The sequence below is a fragment of the Mobula hypostoma genome, chromosome 6 (assembly GCF_963921235.1).
Source record: "Mobula hypostoma chromosome 6, sMobHyp1.1, whole genome shotgun sequence".
In the NCBI taxonomy this organism is placed as follows: domain Eukaryota; kingdom Metazoa; phylum Chordata; class Chondrichthyes; order Myliobatiformes; family Myliobatidae; genus Mobula; species Mobula hypostoma.
Window position 1 is genome coordinate 50,896,482 of NC_086102.1, and position 18,997 is coordinate 50,915,478.

Below are 18,997 nucleotides of genomic sequence, written 5' to 3' on the forward strand. Positions count from 1 at the left end.
ACAGAAGAGAGATCATTGATAAAACTTCTAATGTAGACTTGAGAAGCTTAAGCTTGAATAGGATGTTACATTTCAAGCAGGAATGGCTAATATTTATTTGCAGTTTTGCATTAAGTAACCATTTAGTAGCAACCTTGAATACTAGTTTCTTTAGTTTTCTGAAATTACTGTGCATATAACTACCTCTTTGATCCTTGCAAGAGCCAGTGGGGGAAAAAAAAACATTTTGACTTAGGCAACATCTTCTGCAGTGATCCAGCAGTAACATATAACAATGATGAATATCCATCAATGCTGACATGTACGGTATGATTACTTTTGCAGTACTGTCTCTTTTCAATATTTATACAGAAAATTTAAATACTAAGCCATTAGAATAATATCACATTTAATTTGCAGAGTATTGATGACAAGGAACTGTGATAATGTAGAACCGTAATAGATATATAATAGCAGTTTAAATATATTTAAATCTTTAACATAAAATATTACACTATTATCAGTATTGCACTGGCCCTACTGATGTAGTAGTGCATTCACTAGATACCTCTAGCGAAACATCTTTTATATTATCTCACACTTTCCCCTGCCAATGGCTCAGTAGTTCAGTCAGTATCATCAATTTCATCTGAGGCCACATGATTCTCTAACTTCAGAGAATTACATCAAAACTTCACATAAGGCTTGTTGTATGGAAATTGCAAATAGTGAGTGCTTATTCCACACTCGTTCTTCTCCCTTACAGCACGTATGTTAAGCAAGCACTCTGTAAACAAATGGTGTTAGCTATGTGATAACTTTACTTCCAACCGGTAACCCTTGAGCCCAAATAAGAATGCATCCTTCCCATGAAGTAAACATATTTTTAAACATGAAAATATTTTGGTTGACTCTGGATGAAATTCTTAATTCTACTGATGGTAAATGCAGAACTGTAACTACAACTGTTGCTGTAACTACAGCTGAATTAATTTGTTGTCATTTTGCATTCTGTTAGAATCCAGAAAGATTATCAAACATAGCTTTGGTGTGATATTTACACTGTAAGTATACAATCTTTGAGTTATAAAGGCAAATTAATGTTTTAATAACTTTCAGGATTCATTTACCCTGATAGCGCAATCTGACTGTGCAGTTACTGCACGTTCAATTTTACTGACATTTGGTTCTGTAATTTTTGGAGCTGAACCAGTTTTAAATGACACCATCCCATTTACTAGGACTTGTTAGTAGGTCCAAAGGCCTGTTGAGAATAAATGGTGTCAGGTGGGAGAAAGGCAAAGGTAGACATTGGTTCGTGAATATCCTTCTCCTTCACACCTTGCATCGTCCTAACCCTAATGCCTCCCAGTAAGAACGTGTAGTATAGGAAACCCAAGAGGGAAATAAATATCATTTTAATACGACCAATTGATTGCACACAGTAGAAATAACAGGCTTTGTTACAAGAGGACAGGGAGAGATTTCCTCTGTACTTTGTATTTTCACATCTGTGGTGGTTATTATCTTCACAAGCAGCTGCTGCAGGAAAACCATCTGTATCCAGTTATCATTGAAACTGCTAACCACGTTTCACCCACAGTTAATCTCTTTGGTGGTGCTATCTAGGACTAAAACTAGAAACTTGGTTGCTATATTGAAAGGTCATCAAATCTTCAACAATTCCTGTTTATTAAGCTAGAGCTGGACACAGAGGCTAGACAGAATATTCATTTTTTCCAAATGCTGTGCTAGTAAAGGTGACCTTAATTGATTTTTTTTTTACAAAACTGAACTATTTAAAAACCCAAGGAAATATTATTTACACAAATTAAAAAGTGAAAATACAGCTATAAATATTTTCTTTCACATATAGAACTCAGTATTTTTATCCTTAAGAACTGCGGCTTGATAATATATTTAATTTTACATTGCATGTGCAGGTTCAAAATTTGCGCTTCCCCATGCTGGCTCTTAGCATTATTGTGCTCTCTGCCCAGACACCTGGGTTTGCTATCATTTGGAGCCAGATGTGTTGTTCTTCCCCTTGGGCATCATTCCAATCAACTGCAATCCCATAGCTATGACCTGTTGAGCAACAAATATATAACAGCATCAATATTTTGAAACGGTGCTAGTAATGTCCTCAATCTTACCAACAAAATATGCCAGTAGATCATCTGACGGTAGACGGCTAAGTAGATCATGATAGAGATACAGACTTTCTTTTAAATGCAAAGCCTGCATCAACTTGTCCTTTTGGAATTTGGGTGTTTCCTGGGGTGATTTTGTTCCAGCAATGGTGACTAGGCAGGTTAATTACTGACTGACTTGTAAGTAGTCATCAGAAGGTTTTATTGAGAAAGATTAGAAGTTACCAGCAATTTCTTACTCTATTCATTTCAGTAATCAATATCCTGCTGTTTTCATCCTTTACCTCATGTCACCAACATTATTGGGAAAGACTTCAACCAAAAAGAAGGTACCCACAGGTTGGCTGTAAATTCAATGGGAGTTCATAATTATCCAGACTGTATCTCACCCTTACTTGCCTTTTGTGCCTTGTGAAACTATTATTCCGCCCCCACCCTAACAGTGACTCATCTGGTGGATCGGAGGCCCAGCCCTGGAGTCTGCGACTGTCAAAGATCTTTTTAAACTGCCCACAGCCATCAAAACAAAGATGTATGAGAACAGTTCAAACTCAAATGATAAGCAATTCTTAAACAAATTCAAGTTACAGCCTCATTAATTAGGCCACAGCTTGAGGTACTGCTACAGCCGGTCTGATCACCGTGCTACAGAAGGCTATGATGGCACTGGAATCAGGGCAGACCACAATATTGTCTTGAGGTGAAGCCTTTGAGTTATGAGGAGAGAGTGGATAGACTGGGTTTAATATTTTTAGGAGCTGAGGGGTATGAGAAGATTGGTTGTTGAATCATAAACATCCCCAATGGTCAAGGGCATCTGAGGAAGAAATCTTGTCTTTTAATCTGGAGGGTGGTTGGAATCTGGAATGTACTGCCTATAAGGGTCTAGGGGGAAAAGAGAGATGCATCACAATCTCGGCAAGCAATTGAATCACTAAGGCATAGAAAAAGTATGGGCCAAGTACTGGAACTTAGAGTACTTGCTGATTGGCTGAAGGACCCATGACCCTGCTGCATGACTCTAAGCCAGTAGTAGTGATTTGAAAACAAAACTTATCCTGAGTGTGAAGTAAACAGCAGGAATTATGCAGATGCTGGAAATTCAAGCAACACACATCAAAGTTGCTGGTGAATGCAGCAGGCCAAGCAGCATCTGTAGGAAGAGGTGCAGTCGACGTTTCAGGCCGAGACCTGAAACGTCGACTGCACCTCTTCCTACAGATGCTGCTTGGCCTGCTGCGTTCACCAGCAACTTTGATGTGTGTTGCCTGAGTGTGAAGTAGTTTACTTTTACTTAAGGCTGGTGAAAAGCTGAAGGGCTAGATGTGAAGTACACCTGTCCAGCATTGCAATGTTTGGGTATCACCAGTGGACTCTGTGGAACAGGAGACCGTGTAATTCAGCATGTGAGTGGAGAAGTCAGAAGCAAGCTGAACGGTGGCCAGAGATGTGTCTGTTTCAACCCATTGGGATACTGGAGACTCCTTGGTATCCTCTGAGAAGTCAAGCAGGTTCAGTCAAAATTCATTTCTACTGATGATTTAGCAAGTGTTGGGAAACATTTAGTTCATAGCACAAAACAGGACAGAAATTAATGAACTGGTATATTCATTTTAAACCACAGTGAAAAATTACAAAATAATCAATTACGTTTGCAGTGAAGGTTACTGACCCAGTGCAATATGCAAAAGTTGCAACCTTACAACTACAAATGACTTCAGTTTACTATTCCTACTGGTTATTGAAGAAAATTAAAAGGATAACAAGGTAGAGATCATTATTAAAAGAGGTAGTTACCATTGCCATGACCAAGTCGAATGCCGCCAAGGAAAACATTGCTGGAAAGTGACTCTTTATCCCAGATGGTTAGTTCAATAGATACATTTTGTAGATCACTGAGGTGTAAGCCAGTATAAGTGAAGATATGGTTCCACTGGGGGTTTACACTCTTTTTAACAATATGTGTCTTGTTCTTAGAAGCTTTGTTGTCATCAGGAAGTAAATATCTGATTCAAAAAAGAAAACAAGAAATTAGTATTTAAGTTCAGCAAAACAGAAACTCCCTCAACAATTATTACATGTTTGAACCTACTGCTTGGTCAATGTCTTTTGTATCTTTAGATAAAAGTTCTAGGAAAGTAGTTATGATGTTAAATTGTTGCTGATAATTTACTCCCTAAAACAAACATTAGTAAATTTCCTGGCGTTGGAGTTTTGTCAATCCCAGGATCACACTAACCTGAAGGATACACAAATTCTTTGATGTCTGCCTAGTGCTGTTGCACAACATTGTTTATGAAACAATGTTTTAGTATGGCAAGACAAACAGGATGTTGGAAAACAAGTACAGGCTGTTACTGAAACCAATGAGTTGTACTGTGTATAGTTCTTGTCTGCTTATTATTTGCATTGGAGACAAATGTTTAAAATTCAGATGTTTAAAATATTGATTCCTGGAATGAAAGGGGTTTTATAAGAAAATGTTGAGCTTATTCTTCTAAACTTAGTGGCTGTTGGTCTTATGCAGCATTCTAAGGAATCCTGACAAGTTAAGTGTTCAGATATTTCTGTTTGAGAATGAAACAGGTACTGGGACACATTTTCAAAATAATTGATCACTCATTTAAGGTGTAGATAGAGGAATTTCTGCTCTGAAGGCCCTGAAATATTGGGGATTTTTCATCTCAACTACGGACATTGCATTATTAGAGGCCAAGGAAGACAGACTTCTGGTATATAGGAAAACTGAAGAACAGATTAGTAGAATAGAGGCCAAGAGCTGATCAGCCATAATTGAACAGAATGCTGGAATAGGTGATGAGCCTAATTATCCACAGTAACATTTTATTGACACATTCATTGCTTCTGTTTTACTTTAGAATTACATTTGACGTTCCGATAACTGGAATATGATTGAGCACTTCTTATCCATTACAGAAATACTTCCTGTATGCCAGTTAATTATTTATGGCGACTCATCACTGGGTTGTACTGAAGTTGAGATACAGATTTTAAAGTTGCTTGTGACTTGCAATTTAAAAACTTACCCTTTTACAAAAGTATCTGAAGATCCTCCACTTTTTACTGCAGTTAAATTTCTTGCTTCCTTAATGAGCACCTCCACAATTCCACCATTTGACGCCTGGGGAGAACTTGTCTTTCCTTTAATGAAACTCCTTTTAGCTGTGTGGAATGAAGAAGTTTGAATTACTTTTATGCATTGTTTACTTTTGGACTTCAGTTTATATTATTCAATTTGAAAACAATGGTAACAATTTAGTCTCAACTGATAAATGTTTTGCTATCTATTTCCATCCAAAAGCAAAGTGTATACATATCAAACAGTACTCTGTAGAGGAAGCTGAGAGGCATTAGATTTTGATCACAACTTAGAACACCTACCTGTTATAGTTCAACCATGGGCATCACCACAAGAAAGCAAGCATTTATGATTAAAGCACATGCAGCGATAGTTCCAAATTGAAATACAAAGGCCAGAAAGGTTTAGGTGATCACAGACCAATTTACAGGAGGCACTGAGGAATAAAATGTGTTTTGCTAAGAATAGTGCATCTGTGGAGTGTGGACTATAAGGGAATTATTTCATTTTATTTGTATAATTTGGTTTTTCCTGTTATATTTTCTTAACCTTGCATTTTTATTTGTATAGTTAATCAAATAGTATAAAGTGCTAAACCTGCAGGTTGCCAATTCCCCTGGTAATTAGGTAATCAGCTAGAATTAGTTAAATAAATTCAGTTGACCACAAACACAGCACCTGGGAATACAAGTTTTTGGGTTCTACCAATGCATGGTGAGTTTAAGCTGCATCTATACTGTGAACTTTGTTGAGTGCAGGGCTTTGCAATAATGGTAAATATATGGCTTTAACATAATTTTTTATGTTTAATTATAGGGAGTATAGGTGACATATTCAAGCTGAGGTTTGTGCAGTTGATAGAAACCATTGTGATAACATCTGCTGTGACATATCTGTATGTAGCATTCATTACAAGGCAGATGAACTACAGATACAAAGAAAGAAGTAGGTGTGATCAGGAATCCATTACGTAAGTGATTGAAATCAAATACAGTAGAATAGTTAACTTTTAGGGATGAAAGACAAAGTGAAAAGGAGGAAGGGTAGACTTTATAATGGACAGGATTGAGGCCTGAAATAGAGGGGACCACAGCTGGAGAATGGAGAAGAACCAGTTTGGGCAAATTAAGAAACAGCAAAGGGCAAAAATTATTGTTAAGCTCGAACATGATAACTTGTACAGAAGACAAATATGGGATACTTAAGAGATGGTTTTCAAGATCAGAATGTTGAGGAACCAATGAGGGAACAGGTTGTTTAAGATTGGATGATGTGGTGCTCAGAGAGACTTTGGTGTCCTTTACAAGGATTACCCAAGATAACATGGAGCTGCAGAAACAATTTGGAAGCACATTGGCCTTCATCACCAAAGAATTTCAGTACACAAGTGATGTTATTTATTGTGCCCTGCTGTAAATGAGTTTTATATCCTTTCACAGTCTGCTCTTACATTCTGTGTGGTCATCAGGGACATTAGTTTCCCTAAGAGGAGGTTCTTCGGAACCAGTTGCGTGTCCAATATAAAAGAACTGAGACTTTCTAAAACTACCTAGAAATGCTTCTTTCCAATGAACCTGGCAGTCTCATATTAAAGTAACACACACAAAATGCTGGACTAACTACAGAGGAATGATGACGTCTCAAAACGAGACCTGAAGGGCCTTGGCCTGAAATGCTGACTGTTTATTCCTTGCTATAGATGCTGTCTGACCTGGTGAGTTCCTTCAGCGTTTTGTGTGTGCGTTACTCTGGATTTTCAGCAGCATCTGTAGATCCCTTCTGTTCAGTCTTACATTAGTTGTTGTAGTTGTGCAACCAGTACTTCCTGGGCAACAGTTAATCATTAATGGGTCTCCTGCAATACAGGTTTCCCCCGCCATCCGAAGGTACAGCGTTCCTATGAAACGGTTCGTAAGCCGGAATGTCGTAAAGCGAAGGAGCAATTACCATTTATTTATATGGGAAAATTTTGTGAGCATTCGCAGACCCAAAAATAACCTACCAAATCATGCCAAATAACACATAAAACCTAAAATAACAGTAACATGTAGTAAAAGTAGGGATGATATGATAAATACACAGCCTATATAAAGTAGAAATACTTTTCCACAATTATTGCCTGCACTGTTCTCTGTAGCGAAAATCTCACGCAAGCGCTGTCGGCAAAAACACGGCGCAAGCGCTCTCAGCAGAAAATCTCACGCAAGCACTGTTGGCAAAAACACTCTCTCCAGTAACCTTTAAGCTATGAATCTGCCAAATCATACCAAATAACACGTAAAAATACACAGCCTATATAAAGTAGAAATAATGTATGTACAGTGTAGTATCACTTACCGGAATTGGGACAGCGCCAAGCACACTGATGATGGTGTGTTAGACTGAGTCATCGCAGGTTAGGGTAGTGCAGTGTCCCCCACTCTCCAGGCTGCCGACCGATACATTGCCGTGAAGCATGCAGGGTTACAGCGGTAGCCGGGAGGCACACAGCACCTCTTTAAGCAAAAAGCTGAAATAAACATGCTAATTAGTTAGGTGTCACCCGGCACGTAATCGTTGGCCCAGATCAGAGGCGATTGCTGATTGTGTCGGCTCTGATCTGGGCTGACAATTATGTGTCGGGTGACACCTAATTAATTAGCATGTTTATTACGACTTTTTGTTTAAAGATGTGCTGTGTGCCTCCCGGCTACCACTGCATTCTCCGCGAATCGATATCCGTCCGCGGCCTGGGGGTTGGGGTGGTGGGACACTGGGGTGTCATCTCATCGTCGTCTGTTTCCATTAGGGCAGGCAGGTCGTCATCATCTATGACTGCCTGCCTCGATGTTGAAGGTCTAGGTTCGTCGTGTGCTGTGGCTGATGTGGAAGGCTTGCTTGACTGCTGAGCCTCGCGCATTTTTCTATCGTACAGTTCTTTGTAAGGACTAAAACAATTGTGCAAATACCCCTTAAACCGACGTACCCTTTCAAAATTAAAATCGTACTTTATCATTGCAGCGAAAATCTCATGCAGTTGCTTCACGTTCAGTTCACTACTGCATTCGGTTTTGATTGTTATCCTTTCCTCTTCCAATTGCATCAGCTCTTCATCTATCAGTTCTTGGTCATGGGATGCCAAAACCTCTTCAACATCATCTTCGTCAACTTCCACAAGCCAAACTCACTGTGTCCTTACTTCGTTCACCACGATCAAAACGCTTAATTATGTCTAGTTTTATGCTAAGTGCAACACCCTTACGAGCTCTTTTAGACTTTTTCGATACTGTACCTTAGAACTCATCTTGCTAACGGCTGCTCACAGGCACATGTTTAAGCAATGCTGGTGAGAATGCCGTTCCGAATCCAGGGGAGGGCGGCTGCTCGGGGTGCACACTGCCTTTTAATTGTGCTGCTTTTTTTTCATAACAGTGAAAACACCTTCTGTTAGCGAAAACAGCAAACTAATGTAGGTCTTTTGTAACAGTGAGGTTTCGTAAAGCGACCGTTTGAAAAGCGGGGGATACCTGTACAAAAAATGTTAATTTAACACAATTTATGATCACTATTCTCTGTATGCTCCTTTCTGCATCTGCATTTATCATTTTAATCAGGTGTCTGAATTCTAGCTAAAGTTGTATTTTGTGATGTAGATCAGCGGTCCCCAACCTTTTTTGCACTGCAGACCGGTTTAATATTGACAATATTCTTGCGGACCGGCCGACCGGGGGGTGGGGGGGGGGGTAGGGTTGCCAACGGACAAGAGTAACCATCAAATACGTTGAGCTTACCCCGAGAAAGACTACAATGACCATGAAGCCTTGCGTGGGCACCAGTGTGCATGCGTGTATGTGCTGATTTATTCTACAAATCGTTTTCGGCGATTCTGTCCGGGGGGGGGGGGGGGTGTTAATCACGACCGGAATGTACGTGATAAATGGCTAATACACTCAATTTCGTTTCTAAAAAGGTTTATCAGATGAACTTAATATTAAACACACAGCATACATTTTCCTCGCATGAATACAGTGATCAATCAATTGTCAGGGGAGCTTGAAGTAAGTGTTGAACGAACTTCCAGTAGAAGTGGTAGAGACAGGTTTGATATTATCATTTAAAGAAAAGTTGGATAGGTATATGGACAGGAAAGGAATGGACGGTTATGGGCTGAGTGCAGGTCGGTCGGACTAGGTGAGAGTAGTGTTTGGCATGGATTAGAAGTGCCGAGATGACCTGTTTCCGTGCTGTAATTGTTATATGGTTATTTAAGTCACTTACAAGTCAATAGCATCTTAACATTTTAAGTAATGTTTGGTTATTAAACACATAGCACATATTTTCCCCGTATGAACATTTAAAATCATTGCAACACACCAATATCGCTGATTTAGTGGGAGCCCTGGGCTTGTTTCCCTGCAACAAGACGGTCCTATTGAGGGGTGATGGGAGACAGTGATACTCGAAGGGGTTCCCTATGTCCAGTCTATTCCGCAATTTAGTTTTTGTTGCATTCATTGCAGAGATATGTTGGAAATGGAAGCAACACTTTCAGTGCTCTCGTGACTATCTCTGGATATTTAGCCTCGACTTTGATCCAGAATGCCGGCAGAGATGTTGTGTCAAACATACTTCTCAGCCTGCCGCCATTTGCAAGCTCGAGGAGTTGATCTCCTTCCCGCGCTGACATGGATGACGCGTACATAATGACCTTGCGTGCGTTCAAGCTCAACAGTGGCCATGACGGAATGAGGAAAGGTGCAGCTGACTCATGTTGCCAAATCATATCGTTTCCTCACGGACCGGTAGCACATGCTTTGCGGCCTGGTGGTTGGGGACCGCTGATGTAGATCTATCACCATCTCAGCAGTTAAGAATGAGAAGTAAATGCTGATCTTGCTCAAAACAAAAAAAAAAATAAAAAGCTTACCTTTTCCTTGTTCTGGTGGAAGGTTTAAGTGCTGACCAACTGGCGTATAGCGCAATGAAATTGTCAGTTCCCCTTTGTATTGTAGGACACTGTCAACTGCAGACTCAATCTGAAACCAAACGACAAGTATTTCTGTATAAATAACATTATGACTCACCTACATACTAATTTGAACTTGTCTCTTGTAAGAGCTCTGGTGGTGTAGTTTGATAATCTAACAATTGCATTTACGACATTCTTTAGATTTCATTAAAATTATATTGAAATTAAAATCAGTACTTTAGTGACTGCACTAGAACTTGTAAAGAAAGACATCTCAATATAGGTTTTGTTGCACCTTTAACTTTGTTAATTTTTTAATTCAAATTTTTGTTATTATTTATTCTTATTTTACAAAGCCGCACAACATATCACAGAGCAGATACAGTACAGCATATTTACACAGCCATCTCATGACAGGAAAACAAATAAAACTTAGAGACAGAAGTTCTAATTTGTTTAAATTAACATACAACCAAAATTGATCCCACGCGTCTTGCACTCTTCCCTCACTGTTAACTCTTCCCAACATGTGTTCATATGACAAAATCTTAATCATTTCCTCAGTCCATTCCTTCCTAGTGGGACATCTTTGTTATTCTTATATGATTTACTTAAGACTAGTAAGTGATGATGTTCAGTTACCAAGTGCTGCCACCTTTCAACACAAGGATTGGAATGTTTCAAGTGCCTCTAGGCTTCTGTTAGGGAAGAAGTTTATATAACTCAATGGTTCAATAACTGGCAACAATGTGACTGGGTTACAGAACAGATGTGGTAACCTTCAAAGTACATTTATTATCAAAGTATGTACAGTTGAAGTCAGAAGTTTACATACACCTTAGCCAAATACATTTAAACTCAGTTTTTCACAATTCCTGACATTTAATCCTAGAAAACATTCCCTGTCAGTTAGGATCACTACTTTATTTTAAGAATGGGAAATGTCAGAATAATAGTAGAGAGAATGATTTATTTCAGCTTTTATTTCTTTCATCACATTCCCAGTGGGTTAGAAGTTTACACATACTTTGTTAGTATTTGGTAGCACTGCCTTTAAATTGTTTAACTTGGGTCAAACATTTTGGGTAGCCTTCCACAAGCTTCTCACAGTAAGTTGCTGCAATTTTGTTCCATTCCTCCAGAACTGGTGTAACTGAGTCAGGTTTGTAGACCTCCTTGTTCGCACACGCTTTTTCAGTTCTGCCCACAAATTTTCTATCGCATTGAGGTCAGGGCTTTGTGAGGGCTACTTCAATACCTTGAATTTTTTGTCCTTAAGCAATTTTGCCACAACTTTGGAGGTATGCTTGGGGTCATTGTCTATTTGGAAGACCCATCTGCAACTGGGCTTTAACTTCCTGGCTGATATCTTGAGATGTTGCTTCAATATATCCACATAATTTTCCTTCCTCATGATGCCATCTATTTTGTGAAGTGCATCAGTCCTTCCTGCAGCAAAGCACCCCCACAACATGATGCTGCCACCCCCATGCTTCACGGTTGGGATGGTGTTCTTTGACTTGCAAGCCTCACCCTTTTTCCTCCGAACATAATGATGGTCATTATGGCCAAACAGTTCAATTTTTGTTTCATCAGACCAGAGGACATTTCTCCAAAAAGTAAGATCTTTGTCCTCAGGTGCAGTTGCAAACTGTAGTCTGGCTTTTTTATGGCGGTTTTGGAGCAGTGGCTTCTTCCTTGCTGAGCAGCCTTTCAGGTTATGTCGATATCGGACTTGTTTTACTGTGGATATAGTTACTTGCCTACCTGTTTTCTCCAGTGTATTTACAAGGTCCTTTGCTGTTGTTCTTGGATTGATTTGCACTTTACACACCAAATACGTTCATCTCTAGGAGACAGAATGTGTCTCCTTCCTGAGCGGTATGACGGCTGCGTGGTCCCATGGTGTTTATACTTGCTTACTATTGTTTGTACAGATGAATGTGGCACCTTCAGGTATTTGGAAATTGCTCCCAAGGATGAACCAGACTTGTGGTCCACAATTTTTTTTTCCTGAGGTCTTGGCCGATTTCTCTTGATTTTGTTTGTAAACTTCTGACCCACTGGAGTTGTGATATAGTCAACAAAAAGTGAAGTAATCTGTCTGTAAACAATTGTTGGAAAAATTACTCATGTCATGCACAAAATAGATGTCCTTAACGTCTTGCCAAAAATTTGCTAATATGAAATCTGTGGAGTGGTTAAACAATGAGTTTTAATGACATCAACCTAAGTGTATGTAGACTTCTGACTTAAACTGTACACTTGAAACAACTTTGAGAGTTGTCTCCTTACATGCAGCCACAAAACAAAGAAACCTAATTTTAAAAAAAATCAAACACCCAATGTGCAGAGAAACAAAAATAAATTGTGCAATGAATTAAAGTAAGCAAATAGCATTGAACACTGAGGCTTACGAAAGTGAATCCACAGACACGAAGGTAGGCATCATGCAGCAGCTTTTGGCCACAGTCTCAGCTCGGTGCAGAGACAAGCAAACCTTGCAGTGGAGCAGCGAGCTGAATGAGCCTGTCCTTCACCTCCGGCCCAGACATCCTGACCTTTGCCATTTGGCCTGGCACTTAGTTTGTCCAAACCTTGGGTCGTCCCCGACTCTCAGACCCGGGCCCTGCCACTTCAATATGTTCTCAGGCCTGAACTCCGCTGCTTCGATTTGGCCCAGTACTTAAACTGATCAAATCTTGGGTTTCCCCTCACTCTCGGACCTGGGCTCCACCTTGACTCTGCCTCAGCTCGATTCTGCTGCGTTGAATTGTCTCCAAGTACGCTCCAGCAATGGGCAAACAGTTGTTCATTCTCCGCTCTCGGGCCTGGCCCCGCTACCTCAATTCATCCCGTACCCGCCATGCTGCAACCATCCTGCTCCTCCAAGACGTTAGTTCACACCGCAAAAATGCCAGCTTGTTGATAGGCTCGACTCCAAAAGGGAGATTACAGGCTATTGTTTGCCGCTGGCAAGTAGTCACTGAGGTTCACCAGTGCCATCTTAAACCAGAAGAAAACCTTATAATCTGAACAAGGAATTAACACAGTGGTGCCCAACACATGCTGTGAATATTGCCAATACACAAAGCTCTACTGAGCTGCACATCACTGCGGATGAAAGCCCACAACATGGTGTCAAACCAATTAAATTAGTAATTAGCTAACTAATCTCTTCTGCCTACACAATGTCCCTATCCTTCTGTTTTCATTATGTTCATATGCCTATATAAATGTCTCTAATGTTTCTGCCTCTACCACCACCCCAGGCAGCACATCCGACACCCACAACTCACTAGCTAGAGTCACAGAAAAATACATCACTGATACTGGCCCTTCAGCCCATCTAATGCATGCCAAACCATTTAAACAGCCTACGCCCATTGACCTGCACTCGGACCATAGCCCTCCATACCCCTACCATCCACATACCTATCCAAACTTCTCTTAAACATGGAAGTCGAGCTTGAATGCACTACTTGCGTTGACAGCCCATTCCACACTCTCATGGCCCTCTGGGGAAGAAGTTTCTCCTCATGTTCCCCTTAAACCTTTCACCCTTAACCCATGACCTCTAGTTGTCACCCCACACAACTCAGTGGAAAAAGCCTGATTGCATTTACATTATCTATACCCCTCATAATTTTGTATACCTCTATCAAATTTCCCCTCAGTCTTCTATGTGCCAAGGAATAAAGTCCTAACCTATTCAATCTTTCCTCATAACTCAGGTTGTTTAGTCCCGGAAGCATCCTTGTAAATCTTCTGTGTACTCTCTCAACCTTATATAAACCTTTCCTGTAGGTAAATTGGACACAATACTCCAAATTCAGCCTCACCTACATCTTGTACAACTTCAACATAACATCCCATCTCCTGTAATCAATATTTTGATTTTTGAAGGCCAATGTGCCAAAAGCCTTCTTTATGACACGATTACCTGTGCTGCCACTTTTAATGAATTATGGGCCTGTATTCCCAGATCCGCCCTCCTCACTGCCCTAATATTCTCTGTGTAAGACCTACCCTGGTTGGTCCTACTGAAGTGCAACACCCTGCAGCTGTCTACATTAAATTCCATCTGCCATTTTTCAGCCAATTTATCCAGCTGGTCCAGATCCCACTGCAAACTTTGATAGTCTTCCTTACTGTCCACTACACCCCCAATCTTGGTGTCATCCACAAAATTGCTGACCATTGATCTAGATGACAAAAAAAAACACTGAACCCAGCACCGATCCCTGTGGCTCTCTACTAGACATAGGCCTCCAGTCAGGGAGGCAACCATCTACTACCACCCTCTGGCTTCTCCCACATGCTAATGTCTAATCCAATTTACTATCCACGTTAAAAATAATCTGCTCCTCACATCACCTTAAATGGATGCCCTCTTGTTTTAGACATTTCAACCCTTGGAAAAAGATATAGTTTGTTAACTCTATCAAGCCCTCTCATAATCTTATAAACCTCCCCTCAACCTCCGCCGCTCCAGAGAAATCAACCCACATTTATCCAATCTCTAGTTATAGTACACGCCGTCTAATCCAAGCAACATCCTGGTAAAACCTCTTGGGCATCCTCTCCAAAGCCTCAACATTCTTCCTATAACGGGACAAGCAGAAACTGCCTAACTAGCATGTTATAAAGCTGCAACATAACTTCCTGACTTTTGAACTCAATGCATTGACTAATAAAGACAAGCATTCCATATGCCTTCTTAATCACCCTGTCAACCTTAACAGTGTACTGTCTCTTTGCATTTGACCAATAAAGGTGCAACACTTCACTTTCAGCCTGGTTAAATTCCATCTGCCATTTTTCCACCCATATCTGCAACTGATCTGTACCCTGTTCTATTCTTTGCCAGTCTTCTACACTATCCATAACACCATCAACCTTTGTATTATCTGCATATTTACTAACCCATACACCTACATTTTTATCCAGGACATTTATATACATCAGAAACAGCAGAGTTCCCAGTATAGATCCCCGTGGAACACCACTGATGACAGACCTCCAGCTGGATTGAGTATCATTGACCATTACCCTTTGCCTTCTACGGGCAAGCCTGTTCTAAATCCTAAAGGCCAATTCACCATGAACCCCATGAATCTTCATCTTACTGATGAACCTCCCATGAGGGACCTTGTCAAATGTCTCACTAAAATCCATGCGGACAACATCCACAGCTCTATCTTCATCAATCACCCTTGTCACCTTGTCAAAAATCTCAATCAATTTAAAGTTAATAAGACACAAAACCATGCTGGCTCTCCCAAATTAGGCCATGGCTATTCAAATGTTCATAAATCCTAATCCTAAGAATTCTCTCCAGTAACTTCCTTGCCACTGACATGAGACTCACCAGTCTATAATTTCAAGGTTTATCCCATGCTCCTTCTTGCATAATGGAACAACTTTAGCTACCCACCTGACCTCCGCGACCTCGCCTATGGCTAGGGAGAACATGAAATATTGGTTTAGGCTCCAGCAATCTCTTCTCTTGCCTCTCTCAAGAACTTGGGGGCATATCTCATCAGGCCTTGGTGACTTCCACCTTAATGCACTTTAAGAGACTCAAAACTAACTCAGCCTTTACCTTGAAAAGCCCTAGCAAATTAATATGCTCAGCTCTGATCTCACTATCCTCCATGTCCTTCTCCTTGGTAAATACTGATGAAAAATACTCATTAAAAACCTTACCCACGTCCTCCGCATCCAAGATAATGTTCCCCCCTTTAGCTTTGAGTATGTATAGAAAGCTTTGGGATTCTCTTTAATCCTACTTGCCAAGGATGTTTCATAGCTCCTCTTGGCTTTTCTAATTTCCTTCTCAAGTTCTTTTCTGTCTTCTTTATAATCCTCAAGGGCTCTGTTTGATCCTAGATTTGAAAACTTTACAAACTTCTCCTTTTTCTTCTTGACTAAATTCATCTCCTTGCTCGACATCCAACATTCTCTTACCTTACCATCCTTCTTACTGCAACATACCTGTTCTGTACTCTACACAGTTGGTCTTTAAACACCCTCCACATACCAGATGTGGACTTGCCCAAAAACAACTGTTCCCAATTAACTCTCCCTTAACACAGTTGTAATTTGCCTTTTGTTCCCTGTTGCACTTTTAGCAAAAGAGCAAACAATGCTTATATCCAAGTAGTGTTTTTCCCTTTATCTTCTATCCCAAATAGGTTAGAAAATAATTAAGGATTTAAATTGCTGCTAAAGTAACATTTCCTGCCTGAGGTTGGGCCAAGAACATACTATTGAAGTTTTATGCCTGAGCTCTGCAGAATGGAATGGCAACTGATTTTTAAACTTTCATTTCATAGAACTCGCGTCTTTCTTCTCAAGGAGCCACCACAGATATTGGAGTACAAGTATAATGATAATAATCTGCTTTAATTGGAGAAAGGCAAACATTGTTTCAGTTTTAGTTGCTTTCAAGTGCTTCTCAAATATTGAATTATCATTTTGAAATTCATATAAAAATATTCAAACATACAAATAGATTGACCAGTTAAAATATGGCATTTTAGTTTTAGCAATTATTAAAAAATACACTACTGCCTGGTAGAGGTTTATAAGTAGGTCAGGTAGGGGAAGATATGCAAGTACTGTAGTGTTGTATAGGTCACTGGCTGGAGGAGAATAGATCCTGTATTTCTGAACTCCTGAGTGTTTAAGAGATCAAAGTTCTTATTGGACTCAAATTATTTGTTTTAAATTGTATGCTAGGGATATATCAAGTGATAGGTCTAGACAACGTCAAAGCTGAAAGAACCACTTTGACCTCAGCCTATTCCTATCTCACCCTTAAACTCTAACGTAAGCTTTGGCATATAAACTCACCTTAGGCTGCAGGAGAAACCAATCCTCAACTTGCTTTTCAATGTCCCAGGAGTCAAATGGTATCTCCACTTCACCCAGGAAGCTGTTCCGTCCAAACCTGTCATAGTGCCAGACAGAGACTTGTAGAGTCCTCGTCTCCAGTTGTGTGTGATTAATTACATACTATAAAAAGGTAATTTACAGATATTAGGTAAGGGACATAGTCATCGTGAAACGTTCTGAAATTCTACCATTTCAAACCAAATAACCTCAAGCTTCCATTAAAAGTGTTTTGCTTGAACTGATTATTTTATTTTGTAAGTATTGCAAGTTATCATTCATGAGTATAGTGTAAGACCTTCATGAAAATGAGTTGAAAGTTCGATTTATATCCCACAAATTTACCTGATATGATGTTCTTTCTTGAACAATGATAGTGCTGAATGCCCCCCAGTTGTACAAAAAGAAAAATCTAAACACATCTTTGCCACAATTGAGATGTTAGAACAAATGATTCTTTTTTTAAAGATAAGCATCTTATTAAACAGATTAAAACATAATAGATGTTGGATCTCAAGAGTCCCTAAGGGCCCACTTGTTATGTTGCATGTGGATGTTTCCTGAATTACACCAGCTGTATTTGGGAAGCGATGTTGAAAATGGGTGATTACTACTCCACCCACAACTTATTTACACATGCAAAAGTTCTGTAACTTATTCCAATCATGAAACATAATTCAGCATTTACCAATAAGGCGGAGTAGGCAATCACTATGCTCATCATCCACTCTATTAGGCATCAATTTATGGCTGTTAAACAGGTGCCACCTCCGTGTCCAGTTTCCAGAAAAATAAATATTCTCAACAAACTAAAATAAACAATAGCTTAACAAGACAAGTGACAAAGAAAATACAGCAGAGGTTCAAAATAACAAGTGAATTAAAAGACCACAGGTCATAGGAGCAAATTAGGCCATTAGGCCCATTTGAGCCAGCTTCAATAATTGATCATGGCTGATCAATTTTCCTCTCAACCCCATTCTCCCACCTTCTTCCTGTAACCTTTTATAGCCTGACTTATCATGAACCTATCAACCTCTGCTTTAAATACGCCCAGTGACCTGGCCTCCGCAGCTACCCATGGCAACACATTCCACAGATTCACAACCCTCTGGCTAGAGGATTTCCTCCTAATACCCATAGAGGGCTATGCATAACCCTACGTAATTTCTAAAGTAAGGACATGTTCAGCACAGCATTGTGGGCCAAAGGGCCTGTATCATGCTGTAGAATTTCGATGTTTCTATGTAATCTCCATTCTATATGGATGTCCCTCTATTCTGAGGTTTTTCCCTCTGGTCCTAGAGACCTTCAGCAGAGGAAATATCCTCTCCACATCCACTCTACCTCGGCCTTTCAACATTCAATAGGTTTCAAAGTGATTCCCCCATCATTCTTCTAAATTCCAGCAGAGACATCAAACAACTCTCATATGATAAACCTTTCATCCCCGGAATCATTTTTATGATCCTCTTTCAAACCTACTCCAATAGCAGCACACTCTTTCTTAAATATCAGGCCCAAAACTGTTCAAATACACCAAGTGAAGCCTCACCAGTGCCTTATAAAGCCTCAGCGTTACATTCTTGTTTTTATATTCTAGCCCTCTTGAATGAATGCTAACATTGCATTTGCCTTCCTCATCAGTGACTCAACCTGCAAGTTAACCTTTTCGGGAACCCTGCATGAGGACTCCTTAGTCCCTTTGCACCTCAGATTTTTGAATTTTCTCCCCGTTTAAAAAATAGTCTATGCTTTTATTCCTTTTACCAAAGTACTTGACATACACTTCCCAACTGTATTCCCTCTGTCACTTCTTTGTCTATTATTCTTATCTGTCCTTCTACAGACTCCCTGCTTCCCCAACACTATCTGCCCATCCACCTACCTTTGTATTATCCACAAACTTGGCCACAAAGC

The 18,997-nt window shown here is 39.9% G+C and overlaps 1 protein-coding gene across 2 annotated transcripts in view; it reads right to left on the minus strand.

Annotated features, from left to right (window-relative positions):
- Positions 1 to 162: 162 nt before the first annotated feature.
- Positions 163 to 18,997, minus strand: part of sytl5 (synaptotagmin-like 5) — a 200,149-nt gene continuing 181,314 nt past the window's right edge. For both annotated transcript variants that reach the window (XM_063050826.1, XM_063050827.1), the window contains exons 13-17: positions 17,039 to 17,200; positions 10,139 to 10,247; positions 5,180 to 5,315; positions 3,930 to 4,138; positions 163 to 2,067 (exon numbers count right to left, since the gene is read on the minus strand). In XM_063050826.1, coding sequence (XP_062906896.1) covers positions 1,925 to 2,067; positions 3,930 to 4,138; positions 5,180 to 5,315; positions 10,139 to 10,247; positions 17,039 to 17,200 — 759 coding nt within the window. In that variant the 3' untranslated portion in view covers positions 163 to 1,924. The remainder of the gene's footprint in view (positions 2,068 to 3,929; positions 4,139 to 5,179; positions 5,316 to 10,138; positions 10,248 to 17,038; positions 17,201 to 18,997) is intronic.